Source organism: Bombus huntii, chromosome 15, assembly GCF_024542735.1.
Source record: "Bombus huntii isolate Logan2020A chromosome 15, iyBomHunt1.1, whole genome shotgun sequence".
Classification (NCBI taxonomy): Eukaryota; Metazoa; Arthropoda; class Insecta; order Hymenoptera; family Apidae; genus Bombus; species Bombus huntii.
The window spans coordinates 10,322,816-10,341,166 of record NC_066252.1 but is presented as its reverse complement, the minus strand read 5'-3'; the positions used below and the strand labels follow the sequence as shown (position 1 = coordinate 10,341,166).

The following is an 18,351-nucleotide window of genomic DNA, read 5'->3' as shown; positions in this document are numbered from 1 at the left end:
ATCCTTAAGCTCTTCGCGCTTTCTATAGCCCCGCTACTAATAATTTCACACCTAAGCCTAACGCAGACCAGCATTCGTCGAAAGTAAACAAAAAGTGTTTTAACAAAACTTTCGTTCGCTACAAAGTTCTATCAAACTTGATTTTCTGGTCTTGAAACCATCGGCTTATCCTTTTCGCAGAATCTCTTAGGCACTGATTTGCGTTATTCCTGAAGAAGGCCTAACTGGACGTTATAATTTCGGAAAAGAGACCTATTCTTACTTAGCCGAAACCAGCATTCGCGGAAAATAGAAGAAACGCGTTTCAATGAAATCTCCATCGAGCGCCGCCAGTTCCGTCAGAATCGAGCATCGGCCTCGCTCGGCTCTTCCTCCTTATCAATCGAAGCTTTTTCCGCGGCAGCCGACTAAATATTCGGAATATTACGCTGTTCTCATCCGCTTCTCGTTCTGTTATTGTTCTATATTTAAACATGAAACTTTACCCCTCGGCAGCCAGTGCAACAATTATTATATACATAAAAGACGCGCTCATACGTAATGGCCGTTCTCGCGGACAAACACCAGAGATATTCAATAAGGTGCATGACACATCCAAGCTTTGCTCTCTCCCCTGGTGAAAACAGAGACAGAGATAGAGAACGGAACGGAACGGGCCGCGCTATCTTGGACATTCACATCGGTTCAGAGGTCAATCAATTGGAAATGAGAGATGGCGAGAAAAAGGTTGGCGAAGAAGGCGAGAGTGTGGTCGCGAGCGTTGGAAACCGGCCGTTAATGGTCAGCTGCGTTATAATTGAAACCGGCAGTCTTTATTGTCGCAATTATTCTCGCACGGGTAATGGACCTTTTTACGTACGAGACGCACGAGAGAAATTTGTCGGTACACGGCATGCACGTTGATCGACGATCCTTCCCCTATCGCCCGATGAAATTCGTGCGAGGTCACGGAAAGTATCTCGGGAAACGCGTGCAATTAGAATCACACCGATGGTTCGTCGTTTCTGTGAAAATGGGTTTGTTCGCAGATGCAACACATAAGTAGTAAACTTCTCTTGCCTATTTTCTAAGATCACCCACCACAGGGTTATTCGAGCCATATTATCGTTTTCTATATTTCTTCGTCGTTGGATCCGAAGTACAGGATATCTTCTCATTCTCTGGTTATTATATCAAGGACTAGCGATGTCGCGTAATGTACAAAGCAAGATTGAATTTTAGGATGTCGAAGCTTAAGCGACTCGAATAAGTAATTACGAACGAGAATGAATAATTTACGTTACGTGGTAACGTGATCGAAGCCAGAGAGATTCTATGGCTCGAGCAAGAAGATCAAAAATAATAAAGTAACGTTGGAGGTTTCGTCTTCCAGACACTCGAGTTACATAACTTGTCAAGTATACGTAAATTTGTCTGATCATAACTAGACAGAGTTATAGAAATGTTGGAAACGCTTCGTTAAAATAACTGGATTTATGTGTGAACTGTTGGTGAACCTTAATTGGGTTAAATTTGAGTAATCTGCGGGACGCACGCGGAACTTTAAACTGGTTGCTTGAGTTAATATCAAGAAATTAACCTTTCCGCTGCAGAAGCCTCTGCCAAGAAGCAATCATGCGGCATGAATGTACTTACGAGGTATACGTGCGTTGGTAATTTTGTTTCAGACCATCATCTTGTGATCGCTTTGTCGGAACTTCTTTGCAGAGGAAAGATTTACCTACGATTAGTAAAGATCTATTAAAAATCTTCATTCCCCCGTTATCTCGTAAATGATAGCATAAATTAGAAGTTGGATTGTTAAATAATATCGTACAACGTACATGATATGTTCGTAAAAAGTATCCGTAAGTCTGCAAATACTTTCATAAGCCACTATAACTTTTATGTATCTTATCTCTATTTTTTAAATAAATAGATCGTTTATTTCGTGAGCGGCGCAGGTCCATTCGTGACTCTGAAAAAACACATTGGTCTAGTTAATTTAAACAAAAAATATTATGTGAACGTAATGTAAATGATAAAAGTATATTCGCATAATGAATTTACACTTACTTAAACGTATAGAGAAATGGACAAACTACGTAGACCTCGACAAGATTTTTCAATCGACAGAAACGCGAACACCTCGATATTTCGAAACAAAGGGAAACACCATTTCCGAAATAAACGACCCATAATGCCTCTTGAGAAATTTTATTTCGGAGTACGCGTTACTTCCACGCCGCGTTTCTACCGAATCGTGTTTCGCCAAGGCTGTTTAATATTTCCACGAAGCAGTATCTATCATAGGACCACCCAGTGACGAGGCATTATTTTGCTAACACTCTCTTGTTCGTCACAGCATTGATTTACGAGCTTGTAAATTCCGACTTCACGACCGCTTTGAAAACAGTTGCGACGCGACGCCTCTATAAAGTTTATTTCCGGTTCTTTTATGAGAGAATCGCTGCGATGCATAATTAACTGAAATCGCGTGCGTCCTCTATCGTTCCAGAAATTACGTTTCTTACGAAATTATCGATCCGTCGGTCGTCCTACTAATAATTCATCGATCGGAGCAGGGTAATACGATCGAGCGATCAACTAATCTGTCGATCGAGTCCTTGTATTCACAAAAACATTTTTGTGAATGACTACGTTATCTGATTTATGGTTTGTAGCTCGGTTGCAAGTGAGGAAACGTAGATGCCAATGACTCGAGATATTCACCCAAAGGTCAGTTTACAATATTTTTAGACCACCATGGGGTTTGGTGAAAAACAAGAAACAAACATCAGGCTGAAATACAACGGGGGTCACGAAATACGAGTGACCCCAGAAATTATGTGCGCATAATTGGATCCCTTTAGGCCCCGAACATACATCCGTATGGCTAGATAACAGTATCCTACTAAAGCAGGAAAACCATAAAGTTACTAAAAATATCGATCAAAGTCGGTCTATCTGGAAAATAAATAACTTGTTTTCTATTGAAATCGATGTTACCGGAATGTAACTTTGTCTAAAAATAAGTTTCAGATATCTGTCTTTTCCTTCTTTTCTTTCAATTTTTTTTTTTTTTTTTTCGTTACCATCTTTTTGTACAATATGTATTATCGAGATTTTTCCTTTACAAAAGTTTATTAATAAATTACAATTTTGCAAAATACACGGATATTTCTCGCGCCCTTTCCCACGCTTTCTACGTTATCGATCAGCCGATATTACCAATTTACTCGCATCGTTTGATCAGATTTTAATCTTCACCTTCGTTTTGTTAACCTATTACGTATAAAGTAGCTAATAATTCTACAGCGCACGAATTTTTGAACGTCCTAGCCTGTCGATACTACGAATAATCGACTCTTTAAATACTTTTACGATCTCCGTGACATACACTGCCACCAAATATTATCTCGTAGCTTCTATGTACATTTTCACGATATAATCGTAATCGAGTCTTATTGCGGAGTTAATGAGAGCTCAAAATATTTCGTTATAACAGGCATAAGATAGTGTAGAAGAAAGTTTCTGTACCCACCCTCGATATTGGCCACGATCTGGCAGAAAAATTGGCACCTGTTCTACGACTCGTAAACGCAATCTCATCGTCGATTGTCAGTTTCGTGCAGCAATCTCTTTCAGCCTGGTAGCCAAAGACTTCTTCGCAGCCCTTAAATACGAATATAATATAATTTATTTATAAAGCAAAACGACAGCTACGCGAATCGGTAAACAAAGAAATACTCACGGGATTGGCAATCTGAGTAACGAGTTGGCTCGTCTCCTCCTGGTGAACCGATTAAACGGGGAACGGGCTAACAAATCTGGTCAACAAATTTTCACGATTCAAAACAGTTAAAAAAAATTTAACCTTTTCATAATCTTCAACCCCCTAGAACCTCCAAGTATCGTTAACTTCTGGCCTCGTGTAGGCTATTCTAAAACGTCTGCCATAATCGAAAACAGTGAGGAAAGACTGACCTCTTTGTAATCTCCAATCTTTACTTCCCTTCGGATCGATCAATCGTACAAAATATCGCGTTATCTTATCCCGGATATAAGAATACATCTCCGAAGGGGAAACGAAAGAACGAAGGGTCACGGGTCACGTTCGAAGGGTCGATTCCCTAGGGAGCGGCGTTCTCCGTGTTTGAATCAGCCGGTGAAACTGGCGGGCACATTTTTTCGACGGTGATGGCGCCGCCGTGGCAACGATAACCGATAAGGGACACGAGTTACACGCACGATAACCCCGTGGTAACTCGCGCATGAGGTCACGCCGGGGAGCGGCACGCTTTCCTCCTACACGGCCGACTTCGTGGCGTTTATATTTAGATTATCAATGGCCGGCCAGGGTATACCAGGAAACACGGACACGCTTAGAAGAAATCGACCAGGGATTCCTGGAAATCGGAATCCGGATTCGTGATTACGGATACGTATATTTTCGTACGATGCCCGAAAACTGCTGGCCGCCTAACTCGCCTAAATCATTTCGCTGACTAGTGACATCGGGGCCGCCAGTGAAGATTCAGGCGCGTTCACGTCGTTCAGGCGAATCGATTCGCAGTGACAGATCTGTATTTGCCTTTGACGTTGTTTATTTGTTCTCGACGAGAGCTATGCGTTCCGAGTAATTGTATGATATATTATTCAGCCACGGTGTACGCGAACAGAGAGGAACCGAAGCAAACAATCGTGTTTAGTTAATAGACAATGAAATTTAAACTTCGATACAACTTGAATGGATGATCACGCTGATTGCGTCGTGTGTATGTTAAAGTGTTTGTTCGATGCTTACACTTTGAATGTTTAAAGCTGTACGATGTTTAGCGGGATATCTACTGCGTGAATGCTCCAAGATGTACAGTGTGCGATGTCTGAGGACGTTCAGTGCCAAAGATTGTCCAGTGTTTGGATGTTACACGAGTCCGTGTTTGCTCGATGCGATTCGAATGGCGAAGTTTGTAATTAACGAAGATGGTTAAAAGTAGGAAACTCGAACATACGTTTCATGCATTAACGTACATCGAAATATTTAGCCAGTCGATCGGCTATTCTATTTAAGCCTTTGTCGTCCAATGTCTCTACAACGGCGGCAATTATTCGTTCGAGTATTTACAGTCTGCTTCGACTAGTTGATAGTGCTACCAGAATAATACACCGACCGCAAGGGGTTAACAATCCTCGATATTTAACGATAGATAGCTCTAATTGTACGTTCAACGCGATTTATTCGTGTTACATACTAATTTTCTACTAAATGTACATTTCCAGCGTGTATCTTGAAACTTCTAGCTAGTACGTTGCAACTTCGTACACTGTCGAATTAGCTTCGAAGCTGATATAATCGCGGTAGTCGTATCTTGTCGCAGTTCTAATAAAATTTGAACATGTCTTATGCAGGGTGTCCGATAACGTGCGATACAACCGGGTGGAGGATCACTTTGCGCGAAAGACTAAGTCGAACACGTAGAATACATTTCTTTTCGTGTAACGCTTCGTTTCTGAGGAAATCGAGTTTAAAACTGTCTCGAGTATACTTGAACTTGGCTAAATCTGCACTGAATACGATCAACGATAGTTTAAACTGCGCGTGAAAATAAGTCAAAAATGTAGAATACAATTTCTTCGTAAGATGCCTTGTTTCCGAGGAAAATAAATTTGAAAGCGTATCGTGCGTGTGCGTTGGATCAGTTCTTAACCAAATTCTATTTTCTTGAAGACGAGGCCCTGAATCGTTTACTCGCTGTTCGTACCGTTTATTCGTACCAAATCGATACGTAGCCGAGTTTGGGTATACTCGACAAATCTTCAAACTCGATTTTCTCAGAAACGAAGCGTCATATGAAAAAATTGTAAAGTATATTTTCGATTTACTTGCTCGAGTAGGACAAAGACTCGGTGTTCAGACTGTCGATATTTCCAGATATTCGACATTCTCGTCAATATCGACGATAAATATCGATAGTCTGAACGTGCCTTCGCGGTTTTCTATGGCAAATGCTGAAATTGTTTTAGCATGGTAAATGTTTCGACTGTTTTAAACGGTAACTATTGGAATTACCGCACGAAACCACGGTGGGAAATCGAAACGCCAGTGACTCACTGATTCTGTACGCTTGTTCTAACATTGGCGCGGGACGGCGCAACGAGAGCGATAAAAGGCCAGCCGCCCCGCGTCTCTTACATAAAAGTAATAACAACTGTTGGACGCGTGCCGGTCTCTTGGACCAGTAGCCAGGTCGTAGTAGAGAATCGTGCGGCTGAGGCGGGTGCAGCCGCCGCGATGTCCGGTTTTATTCCATCCAGGAGGAGGGCCGCGAATTGCGAAACCAGCTGTTCGAACGTTTGACCCAGCGACACTGATATCGCGTATCTTGATTAAGCCAGTATGTAACGACCTTTGCATTCCCCGATATCCTGCCACCACGTGAACGCACTGACCGAGAAAGTTTGAAAATGGAATTCACGTGCGTCCCTCGAAACTTCCTGGACCATTTAATGTCACTGAATCGATTTGTGACAGTTTCGATGATCGAGCACGAGGAAATCGATGTGAGAGGGACAAGTAAATTAGCGAGTTACACAGGCTGTCTCGGTGATCACGATCCCCCGATCGACAAGAAAGTGATTCCATGAAAAAAATAAACGGAAGATGTGAAATGAAAGGTTTTTTACGCGGTGCTTCGTCGTCGATAAAATTCAATTTGAAAATTTACTTAGTACGTGTGAACGAAGCCAATTACTGACCAGGTAGAAGCAGGCAATACTCGGCAGATTATTCTACGTGCGAAAACGAGTGAAAACCGTGGAATACAATTTGTTCGTTTAAGCGTATTCCGTTCAAGCGCACACTGACGTTTTAGCTTTCTCAATACGAGATTCGTAGCAACGCATTGGATAATAATCTTGAAGCGGAGTCCGAACCGCGTGCTCGCACGGAATCGTACGATCCCTGTATAACCGTATTACCCAAATAATTGGTTATCGAACGAATTCGGTATTCCAGATTTGATAAACTTTCTATTTTGGACGTTGTCCGTGTCCCGGACTCGCTACGAGCAAAAATAAAAGTAATAAATTAGAAACTAACTTCTGGGAATAGCAGACATCGGATAAATCAATGCGATTCGTTCCTTTACGAAACAAATTGCTTATCAGCGTCTGTAAAAAACAAGACAGTGTATTATAATTGGCAATTAAATAAATCAAAGAATCTACACAGATATAGCGATTTAAGAAGCGGTAAGATAATATGAGAAAAAGGAATAAAATAAAATAAAATGTAGAATGCAGAACGTAATATAAAAATAATTGGCAATTACGAAAGAGAGAGAAATCGGTTAACGGAAGAGCTGATGAAGGTAAATAGAAAGCAAGATCAAACACAGAGAGAGAGAGAGAGAGAGAGAGAGGGAATTGCGATCAAATTAAAACGAATATCGTTCGTTTACCAGTTTGCGGATCGATCGGAGGAAAAGGTAGCAGGAAGAATGCGTGCATAAACACGTCTATTAAATATCAGCGGGAAAAAGAGAGGCTTCATAATCGATGAGACACCCCAGAGGGAATTCAGTGACAGTTAAGTCATGGAGAGATTCAGTCCGCCAGCAACGTCGTTGAGGAAGAGAATTAGCCCTCCGATAGCTTGGAATCTTGGCCTCACTAGCAGGGATCCGAGAATTGTCAAAGTAATCCTACTGGGACATCAGGGCGTTGGTAAAACCGGTAAGAATCCAATTTAAGAATTATAATATTTCAAATATCTCAGGATACTTCACAGGCAGTCGACTTTAATATTCCAGTTGTCGGATTTTCAAATTCCCAAATCTTTTATTTTCCAAAATCTTTAAACATCTTCGAATTTCCAAATAATCTAAATTATCGAACTGTCGACTTTTCGAATTTTCGAATTGCCAGACATCCGAATTTTTAAATTTCCGAATTTTTACATTTCTGATTTCTCGAGTTTCCAAATTTTCAAACGTTCGAGGCCTCCACGTGAGATCGATATTACGCGATGATTCTATCTTTGGCAAACACTAACATATCGACGATCGATAGCCCTGGCAGTGCGATTCGCGACGAAACGGTATATAGGGGAGTACGATTGTTCTATCGAGAGGGTTTACAAAGTGGACAGTTTCCTGGATGCGGCGTGGGAGATAACTGATCCCCCAGGATATCTACCACCTCCGTCCGAGCTGAAATTACGGTGGGCAGATGCTATCGTTCTCGTTTACTCGGTGTCGGATCGTGTCAGCTTCGACGAAACATCTCGTCTTCGGTAAGAAAATTTATTAATCGCTCCGATTCGAACAACACTGATTGGAATAACAGTGTTTAGTCTATGTAACGTTTCTATTGATAAAGAAGCGTAATGAATTAATAATCAAAGAAGGGGAATATAATTTGTCAAGTGACGCGCGAATATACTGATGAACATAATTAGCTATTTTTAAATCGTTGATCGTTACATTACACGGGATACGTCACGAAAAATATCTTTTCTACAAAATTCTTACGGAATTTTTGAAAGATAATGCTCGTGGTAAATTTCTCTACAACCTTTCTTCTACGATAAATATTCGTTTGATATTATATTCTATTAAATATTCGCAATTAACGTCCGTTCCGAATTAAAAAAGCGTTTTTACCACAAATTCGCATAGAATCGCATCTCACTGTTTACATTATGCGTCATAAATATATCTTTAAATATCTACAATTCTGTCTGATAAAAATTTACAATTAGTATTTCTTACCCGATATTTATTTCAGATTTCTAGTATCGCACGCGAGAAAAACTAGAAAGGTTCCACCGATAGTAATCCTGATAGCGAATAAAGCAGATTTAACGTACACTCCTGGTGAAAGGGTAGTTTCTACGGCAGAAGGGCGTCAAAGGGCGGAAGAGATCGAGGCCCACGCGTTTCATGAAATTTCCGTCAGAGAATCTGTCGAACAGGTAACGTTAATACCAAAATTTGTATTTTCTTTCCATGAAAATAATTATTCGTATACCGAGCACCCTTCGTCTTGGCCTTTACCTTCCATAATTAGATGCGTATTAATAATAGATCCATTGCCAATGCTGCGTCGATGCGCTTTAACCTGACCTCGAAAAAGACATGGTACTACGTCGATGACATTTTCCATGTTAGAAATGTTACGAACCAACTTGTAGCGACATTATTTTTATCAAAAATACTGCTTTGTATCTGCTAAATCTTTAACCATGCAAATTACAAAGTGTAACATTACTCGATATCGACTCTGCAAGTCGATAATACGACAACAACGATGCAAAAATAAATGAAAAGCGATGTAAAATAAAATTGTCGTATTTGAACGCGTGTTGGGGAAAAAAATTTGAAAATTGTGTAAATGCACGTTTAGAAAAGTCAGTAGTCGTTGACAGGGCATTGCGCGGTGCGGCGTTGCGTCTATTACGATAAAACCACGAGCTTTTGACGTAACACTGACATTGACTCTTTTGCCGTACCTTTAACCTTAGATGGCAAGGACTGAGACACAGGCCATCCGACCTGTAAATTACTATCTATGCTATTCGTAAGGTAAACAATTACGAGATAACAAATTCATTGCACAAATGCCACTTCGTTTCGTAACGATCTTTCCTCCGAGCGATATACCATCGCTCGTATTAGAAGCTCGCATATATTTTTAAAATTCTATTTAACTAACCCTGGAAAATAAATTCATAAACTTCAATTTATCGGCTAGTATTACAAAAGAAGCAACGTGTTGCTTTCATGTTCGATTATGTCATATTCGAATTGTCCTGTAATCGTAAAATGAAATTAGTGGACGAGGAAGTCGACGAAAATATGTACTTATCGTGTTTTTCTCCTGTAATCTTCGTTCGATCAAATGGTTCGATAAATTCCAAATCTACGATATAATCTGATATACATATCTGTTATACGAATTCATTCGGAACATCCTCAAAAATTCCTTTTCTTCCTCGAACGATGGAGGGTCACGATCGTGCACTTGCTTCATTTTCTAAAATTTGGTAGAGAGCCAGCCAGACACAACACCACGTCATCCGACACGAAAGCTTCGGCAGACAAGCGTTTGATATCTCGACGAGTTAAATATTCGTGGAGTCTCGTACGCGACGATATGACATTGAGATCGTTGACGTAACGTTACACGTCATCGATCGCGAAAGAAAGCCCCCGTCGATCGGAAATCTCAGCTGAAGTTCTGCTATTACTCGTCTATTTCAATGGCGAAAGAACGCAGAGAGAAAGAGAAAGAGAGAACCAAGCGGTTGGCGAATCGATCGCTTTGTCGCGATCGATCCCGCGGTCGAGCCTAATCGCGAGCCTCGTTATTTTTCTAAAACGATTGTTTACTTCTCCGGGAAACCGGTCATGGCGTTTACGCGTGATCGCAGAGTGGTAAACAAAATCTGTATCGTGGAGCGGGCGGAACGCGGGCGATACGGCGGCCATCTCGAAACGATCGTTCCAGCGTTATCGGTATCGTAAACGTGCCTATCGTAATTAAAGATTTGTTTCACAATTAATTATGTGTACTAGGTGGAAACGATATATGGCGCGGTCGTGGTATCGAGGACCGAGCTTCGAATTTACTCTGATACGTTTCAAGGCTGGGAACACGCCTGAAATCGTTTTAGCCCCGAAGAAGCGAAACGTAACGTTCGAGAAACGTCGGAACGAAACGCAACGCGCTATTAAAAATCGATCGAGACTCGAAGAACCACGAATACGTCGTGTAACGATCACCATGACGGTTTAGAGTCTAAAATATATTACGTATGCTGTACGAAACATCTCGAAATTTCGTTAACGCTCTAACGAGACTATCGCGTTATTCTGTAACGAATATATTTTATTTATTTATTTATTTTATTTTATTTAATTCTGGCCTTTCGGCACTCTGAATGGTTTCCATGGTTCTTCCGCTTTGCCACAGTGCGTCATCTCAACGCCATACAACAATATTCTTCCCTTACGCTATGACACTTAGTATAATAAATATAGAAACAGACCAAAATTATGTTACGATCCAATGGACGATACCATATGTTCTTCTTTGAAAGAATTTCAGGTGGATGTACGAGCAAGAAAAGGTAAAAAGAAGGGGGTCTATAACTTGTTCTACACGTGTCGCAACTGTTACGCACAAGCACAAATGAAAAAGTGGCATGAGCGATAATGAGACTGGTTTTAAACGTACTTTATGAGAGAAAAATATATATCAAATATAATCGTCATAGCGGTTGAGCAGATAATCCCGCGAGGTTACGTAACGATAGCAGCGGACTGACTCGATTATTTTTATTCGACAGGTCATGGCCGTTTTCACCGACATCTCCAAGCTGTTGACGGAATTGCCGGGAAATTCTGGCCAGCAAACAAATTCCTTCAGGGTGAGAGCCTCCACTGACGGCACCTTGGACGCTCTTCGACGCCCCTCGCCAGTTCCGCTCAAACGAAGATTCAGCATCTCCGTTCGAGGAACCCTTCATTAAGCGAACACAAGCTTACAGCTTAAAACTACGCGCTTTCTAATAAAGCTCCTGTTCTAATCCTTCGAGTTTTGAGAAATATCGACTGTTCGTTGTCAATTTGTAGTATCGTGATCGTTTATTGTATTGTAAAGGCGTATTTTGTTCATTTTTAGAAATATTTTGGGAATCTTTTCGCTTTGAGAAATATTTTTAGAATCTTTTCACACGTTGCGATATATTTTTAGATTTTAAACTTTTAAACTATATTTTTAGATTATTAGATAACATATTCGTGGTCCTAGTCTGTGCTGAGTGAACTGCAATATGCGCTATTGAAACATGATCAAAAGCCAAAGAACCACAAATATGTCAGTGAGAGATATTTTTGGACTGCTTTATCTTTGGGTTTAACGCAATTTATTAAAAATGCACTATCGGCCAATATGGAGTTTCGAATCGTTATATGTTTCATAGAAATAAAAAGTTTAAAGAAAAATCTGCTGATTAAGCGGTAAATAAACGATCGATAAGTTCTGTGTAGTACCTCAAATATTTCTCTTACATGTGATATTAATGTATTTAAATTATTGCTGTTATTTGTCGAGTATATATTTAACTGTAAATTATATTGATGTTAAGAAATTCGATGAAATAAAATTTGCACGATAATTATTTCGAAAAAATAAGTATGAATTATAGATTATTCAAATTACGATTAAGTTATATTTATTAACATATACATATCCTACAATGTATATTTAATTGTAAAGATTATTGTATAATTTCTCAAATTCAATCAATAAATAGATTTTCTAAAGCAAATTCCAATGTCGTATCTTTCATCTTTAACTTTGTCCACCTCTCACTCTCCTTGTAATTTTCGCCAGTTAGAATACGTAAAATGTCAAAAATTCAGAAAAATTTCATGATCATTGAGGATATGAATAAACGAACGTAAAAAATAAATAAACAAGGCAATGCATGTAAACACTAAAAAATCACCTCAAATTCTCGGGATTTTTTAGAACTTTCGAAAATTGCAACCTCGAAAAATTCCTGGAATATGAGACGTCTCCTATCTATCTCCTATGATTCCGTCTCCTATGACTTTCCTATCTCCCACGAATTTCTCGAACTAATTTGATCACGACCAGAGCTATTTTTCGAGTTTCGAGCTTCAGAACTTTGCTTTAAAGTTCCTCCACTTTGGTTCTCGTTAATTAACAGACGACACGATGCGATGACCAGTCCTCGAAACAACTGTCCTGAAAACTTCCATTTTAAGCCAGTTTGTTGAAGAGATCAATTGTTTTTCACGCAATCTAGAAGATGTAAAAACCCTGCAGAGTTCTTTTGGGGTCCTCATAGCGTTCCGGCGCCCAACGCTTACAGTGACATTAGCGTCAAGGTAAATTCGCCCCTGAATTCATCCGTGTCTTATCGCCATCGTGAGAGCCTTCGGATTCTCGTCCTGGATCGCTGCTCTACAACGGGCTATTGTGTTTGAGGCACTTTTCCCAACTAGTAATACAAATTTTAATAACACTTTATTTTGAGCAAATGGAAAATAAGCAAAAGTAAGATAAAAAATATCACCTCTTAATCTAGCTGCACGTTGCACTCCGAGATTTAATTCTTTTAAATTCGCCGTGAGTTCTCTATAACTCTTCATTCTGATTTCATGTTCCCTGATCAGATCGACATTAACATTTTTCAGCTGTACGAGCCTCTTTCTCATTTCATCGATATTCTCGAGAATTCTTGCATCCTCCAAGCGAATTATAATATTCTTCAGTAAAACTGTTTCATTAGCTGCCTCTGCTTGCAGTCTGGTATCAATCTCCTTTAACTCTGCAACAAATAAACAAATTATCCTCCGATATTCTCTGAAAACCATAAAATATATCTTTTCTTATCGTTGGACTGCGGATTTCTACGCATTTATGGGAAACTTGAAGATGCGAAAATCCACAAAAAGAGGACAACCATTACCTAAGCCTATGTTCCATCTTTTTAATTATATTTATGAAAATACGAATTTGTATCAATATATTCGCAATCTAATTATTACTTTGAGTCACCTTTGACGTGTTCCAAGGCGTCCAACATCTTCTTCTCTTCAGCCGGAAATGAAACTTCGGAAGAAAGCTCTCTAAGGCCCAAGTACAAGGCTAACGACTGAATAATGTCGCCAGCAAATGTAGAATCTTCTGTTTGAACGGTTACTTTTCCCGTTGCGTCTGACATGAAACAATGAATCTTGTTGTCTCTCATGCCACGAAGCCACATTTCAATACCTCCGTTGTTTGGTTTGTCTTCCTGAATTTCGAACTCTTCCGGAAGGATGAGACTCTGATTCAACCAAAGAGCGATTCTTTGAGGTCTCTCAGCAAACTGATTAACCAAAAATAGATATACTGTATAGCAGCGGTGATAGTTATTCGAAGGATGCGTAGAAAAGTTAGAAAAATAAGCAGATGAAAATAAATGTGAATTTCCAACAAATTAAAACTAATACCTCAGCTGTGACGCTATTTTTCGCGAAGTCCTCCGCTATTTGCGCAGGCCGTTCGATGATCTGGTACATGCAAAATCTCGGCAATTGGCGTGCCATTTCGAACACCTTAAATGGAGTAAAGAAGTCAGGATAGAAATTGAACAAACTTGTTTTATATATCGAAATAAAATTTCCAATAAAACCTCGTTCGTCGGAATTTGTCGGGCAATAAACAGTTTATACGTGTAATATAATAGGATCTCATCAACTATCTTTTGTTCGCATAATAGGAGCTCACGTTTGGGTAAATGAATTCAACCAGCAAAAGTTCAGTTAACCGGGCATTAAAATTTCGTTCGGATAAATGAAATTCTGCTGTACTAGAATACTATGCGGTAAAATGTTTTGTAAATGCCCCTTGCTTTATACGGTACCTGTAACAAATCTGCAGCAGCTGGACCAACGCATACTTTAACGTGCATATCGACAGGGGCATTCTTCGGAGGACGAAGCTCTATTTCCAGCTCCCCTCTAGGTCTGCTGGGATGGACAACGAGAGTTTCGCCTTCGAACACTCCTTCGGTGAAAACTATCGCGCAATACATCTTGGGCAGAGTAAATGTACGACAGTATTAAAATTTATTTCGTCTAAAAATGATGAATGTATGTATCTTTTACGTTTGATGCTACAAATATGAGAAATTTTATAAAGATAAAGAAATAATTGTTTTCTACATCGACCGTTCCGAATTCTTCGTTATTTTATTGTACCGTGAAAGCGTTAAAGAACACTTCAAAAAGACAGAAATTAGTTTCATGCAAGAACCGATCGACTTACAAAAAGTCCAGGTCCAGACGCGAGGGCCACACGAGCCGCACCATTGCAGGTCATCAAGCTCACTGCCAATTTCGTTCCATGGAACATATTCGGAACAGACGCGGCCCTCTGCCTAAGCTCCATTTGGAGGATCTGCCTTTTCGCCAATAAATCGCGCATCGCCTCGCCAGGTTCTGGAGTATCCATCGCGGAACCGGAACCATAGCCGCGCACTAAAATATAATTCGAAAAATCTTCCTGTCAATCTTTTTAGTCTATCACTGTATGCGTATATGGTATACACATTCTATCCTACCTTCGCCAATAGAAGACACTACGACTAAATCAGATTTGCCGATTCTCCTGTAATCAGCTTCCACGATTCCAGCTATTCCGGCGGATAATTGAATTTTAAAAATTACTTCGCCGTTATTGGATGACCTTGCGTCTACCTTTCCATTATTCCAACCAGTTATGACTTCCGGTGCACCGTCTCCGTTCAAATCAAAGCTCCTCGTGACCACCACCCGATGCTTCGACTGAAAAATTTATGAAAACGAACGTTCCTACGACCTACATTCAATCATCGTATATTGATTTCTTTCTTGGTACTTGTATTCTGTAATTTAGAGTGACCTTGACACGCCATAGTCTTTGAGTCGTTTCATAGACACCAAGAGTCCCATTTCCTACTGAATAAACGAATCTTCTATTAGGTAGGCCGGTTAGAGTGGTAATTGAAGCTGTTTCTTTAGCTTCCCAGAGTAAACTGTCCTTCTTGTACGCCTTTATTTCGAAATCTCTGGTCCCAATGACTAACTAAATATTGTTTGTATTTATTAGAGAAGGATTTTTATTAGACTTATTTCCTATTACAATTTACCTCGTTTTCGTCATCCCCATCGAAGTCAAAAACAGCTAATGAAGTTACAATACCTCCTAGTACTGTCCAAAATATCTCTGTGCCTTGTGAGTCTAAAACTGTTATCGAACTATTGCCACCAACGATTGCAACTTGATTTGGAAGCCAACTTAATTTACCAACGATTATACATCTTGCACCATCAGACATCTAATAAAAACAATATAATTTACTTGAGTTTTAGTATGATAAGTGATCTTCGGATTTTTATGCAAATTTACATATATCCAAGCAACCTAAGAAACCTAAGTACAGATCATCCATTAAATATTATAACAAGTAATATACTTCGTATATTTTATGTATTTTTGCATATTATATACACTTTATGCGCCTTTAAATTTCAAGTGAATGCATAAGTATCTGTAGTCTAATAATTGCGGTACCTCTTTGTAAAAAGCATCAGAGTTGTCTTCTATGTGATAGGCCAAAATATGAGATGCAGTTCCAATTAGAAGAATATCTCTCTCGTCATCACTAAGTCGACCAGTGCATAATGCTGTAATCTAATAATATACATATATATATATTGATTAATTCGTAGTAAAAGTTAGTTTTTATTAGTATCTTTATAATTATTTAATTAATTATACCTCGGTTCCTATCTGAAGTTCCGCGAGTTCTCCGCTCCAAGATACTTTTCTGTCGGATTGTTCGTGGTCTTGGCCGGTTATTTGTGGTTGCCTATGAGGGCTGTGTACCAAAATATTTCCACCATAAGTTGCAGCCGCTAGGCAAGCATGAGAACCATCGAATTTACCGGAAGTTACAAGGCCAGGCTCCACGTGTTTTTGAATATTTAGAGAAAACGCTGCCATTTTAAGATCAGCTTGAGTGGCTACACATATTCTAATGCATAATGGTAACAGTTTGTGGCCTTGTTCATTGGGTGGCAGATTATTGATCTTTCCCTGCCTTACCTGTCTGAACTTTACCTGATATAGTAAACTGTACATATAGGAAGATTATATGATTATAACAGCTAACTTTCACAAGTATTATAGCACTCTAATGCATGTATATTGCATTATACAAAATTTTCGCTCTACATGTTACTAGTTGGAATGATAAAACAAAAGATAAACAAAAAATTTTAATTAAATCATAGAATTTATTCAGGAAAAGATACAATCATAATTTTTATAACTATAATTATGAAAGTACATTATAAGTTTATAAATAAACGGTTCCCGCACAAACACTCTTCGAGGCACCAATACACTTTATGTTACTGTCTTTGGGCACTTCCTCCTGCACCCCCAGCTTCTGGATTTGTTGCGGATGATAGAACAACAAAAATTAATGCAGGGACAATGTACATCCACTGAAATTCAAAGCAATAATATATAAACTGAATTTGAAAAAATTAAATATACAAACATTGTTTAGAACAAAAAACCTACATATCTTGCAAGGAAAGATCTGTTATCTTTCGCATCTCCTCTTTCTCTTGCTTCTCTTTCACGTTCAAGTTTTTGAATATATGTAGCAGTGTCTGGAACTGGTCCACCATCAGGATACTTAACAATAATGTTGGTTGTCCACATATTTGTAAATGGACTTTCTGTACTACAAGGACCAGGCGACGATACACTCACAACTATTGGCTCGGCTGCGCTATCCAGCCAAATTGTTATAACATCTTCAAGATCAGAACCGAGAAGATAACACTACGTGTGGAGAAAACATTATAAGTCGTATATATAGATATATATGTATATATAAAGTGAAAGCATAGTCAAAGGAATAAGATTACCGCAGGTACAGAAGTTAGAAATGTTATTTCATTTCCTGAAGAGGTCCGAGCTACTGCTTTAAGTCTGTATTTGCCATCATGTTTAGCAAGGTTTTTTAATTCGTTTATATGAGATTGTAACAATCCATTTTGTCCAACAACAGAAGCACCGCTACGAACACTTGACACTGTGACGTTACCTCGTTCTATAAAAATGGGCTCTGGCTCGTCGTTAAATGCGTGCCATAATCGTAATTGTAACCAGCCGTCATAATCGAGTTCGCTCTAAAATTTTAGTAGCTGTTTAAAACACGATAAAATATCAAACATTATAAAAATTTGGAAGATATACTAACCCCACGAGCTAACGATGAAACGCTGACTAACAAACTTATGAAGATATATATCGTTTGCATTATTAAAATTATTTATTTTCTACGACGTATAAGAAAATCAAATCAATCTCATTTTATAACATTAATGTATTTTACAATTTATTTATCGAATAATACTAATGGAATGTGCGAATTTTTGCACTACGGTGCAAGTGCTTTGACAGTCAGTCTACTACCGTTTGATAGGTTTAGATATTTATAACCTTAGCATTTAGTAATTAGTTTTACTGAATATTCTGTTGAAATTGTTTCGAATTTGTTATCGGATTTTATTTCTCTAAATTTATTTTAAAAACTCATTGGATTTTAAAATTAGGCTATACATGACAGCGTAATTGTTTCTGCTATTTCTATTTTTATTGGCTAGTTTCTAGTATATATTTATAAAGTTTATATATTTCAACAAGGTACTATACTTTCCTCGCCAATCATATTATGTATACTGAATAGCGTACAGTATTACTATTATAATTCTATAGTGATTTTTCTCT

General features: G+C 38.9%; 3 protein-coding genes across 3 annotated transcripts; 1 reads left to right on the top strand and 2 right to left on the bottom strand.

Moving 5' to 3' along the window:
* The first annotated feature begins 6,203 nt into the window (after nt 1-6,203).
* Nucleotides 6,204-12,316, top strand: LOC126874004 (ras-related and estrogen-regulated growth inhibitor). Its single transcript, XM_050635526.1, has 5 exons — nt 6,204-7,352; nt 7,446-7,716; nt 8,053-8,275; nt 8,770-8,956; nt 11,333-12,316. The coding sequence occupies exons 2-5, from the start codon at nt 7,578-7,580 to the stop codon at nt 11,513-11,515; spliced, it is 732 nt and encodes a 243-aa protein (XP_050491483.1). The 5' UTR covers nt 6,204-7,352; nt 7,446-7,577; the 3' UTR covers nt 11,516-12,316.
* LOC126874000 (Bardet-Biedl syndrome 2 protein homolog) lies at nt 12,204-16,701 on the bottom strand. The gene is made up of 11 exons (XM_050635515.1): nt 16,324-16,701; nt 16,117-16,236; nt 15,692-15,880; nt 15,445-15,627; nt 15,125-15,347; nt 14,830-15,041; nt 14,426-14,596; nt 14,013-14,117; nt 13,576-13,888; nt 13,091-13,345; nt 12,204-13,015 (listed from the first exon to the last, which is right to left on the bottom strand). Exons 1-11 carry the CDS (start codon nt 16,684-16,686, stop codon nt 12,921-12,923), a joined length of 2,229 nt encoding a protein of 742 aa, XP_050491472.1. The 5' UTR covers nt 16,687-16,701; the 3' UTR covers nt 12,204-12,920.
* A 120-nt stretch (nt 16,702-16,821) lies between these two features.
* LOC126874007 (ER membrane protein complex subunit 10) lies at nt 16,822-18,206 on the bottom strand. Its single transcript, XM_050635528.1, has 4 exons — nt 17,822-18,206; nt 17,487-17,750; nt 17,134-17,400; nt 16,822-17,054 (listed from the first exon to the last, which is right to left on the bottom strand). The coding sequence occupies exons 1-4, from the start codon at nt 17,879-17,881 to the stop codon at nt 16,959-16,961; spliced, it is 687 nt and encodes a 228-aa protein (XP_050491485.1). The 5' UTR covers nt 17,882-18,206; the 3' UTR covers nt 16,822-16,958.
* Nucleotides 18,207-18,351: the final 145 nt, after the last annotated feature.

Bases quoted from the DNA above. Each gene is read 5' to 3' on its own strand.
- LOC126874004 (XM_050635526.1), top strand. From the start codon at position 7,578: ATGGAGAGATTCAGTCCGCCAGCAACGTCGTTGAGGAAGAGAATTAGC. The intron at 7,717-8,052 runs GTAAGAATCCAA...GACGATCGATAG, and splicing joins TCAGGGCGTTGGTAAAACCG to CCCTGGCAGTGCGATTCGCG. The intron at 8,276-8,769 runs GTAAGAAAATTT...TATTTATTTCAG, and splicing joins GACGAAACATCTCGTCTTCG to ATTTCTAGTATCGCACGCGA.
- LOC126874000 (XM_050635515.1), bottom strand. From the start codon at position 16,686: ATGTACAGTTTACTATATCAGGTAAAGTTCAGACAGGTAAGGCAGGGA. The intron at 15,348-15,444 runs GTCACTCTAAAT...TAAATTTTTCAG, and splicing joins AAAGACTATGGCGTGTCAAG to TCGAAGCATCGGGTGGTGGT. The intron at 14,118-14,425 runs GTACCGTATAAA...ACTCCATTTAAG, and splicing joins CTGCTGCAGATTTGTTACAG to GTGTTCGAAATGGCACGCCA.
- LOC126874007 (XM_050635528.1), bottom strand. From the start codon at position 17,881: ATGCAAACGATATATATCTTCATAAGTTTGTTAGTCAGCGTTTCATCG. The intron at 17,401-17,486 runs GTAATCTTATTC...CTCCACACGTAG, and splicing joins TTCTAACTTCTGTACCTGCG to TGTTATCTTCTCGGTTCTGA. The intron at 17,055-17,133 runs GTAGGTTTTTTG...TTTGAATTTCAG, and splicing joins GATCTTTCCTTGCAAGATAT to TGGATGTACATTGTCCCTGC.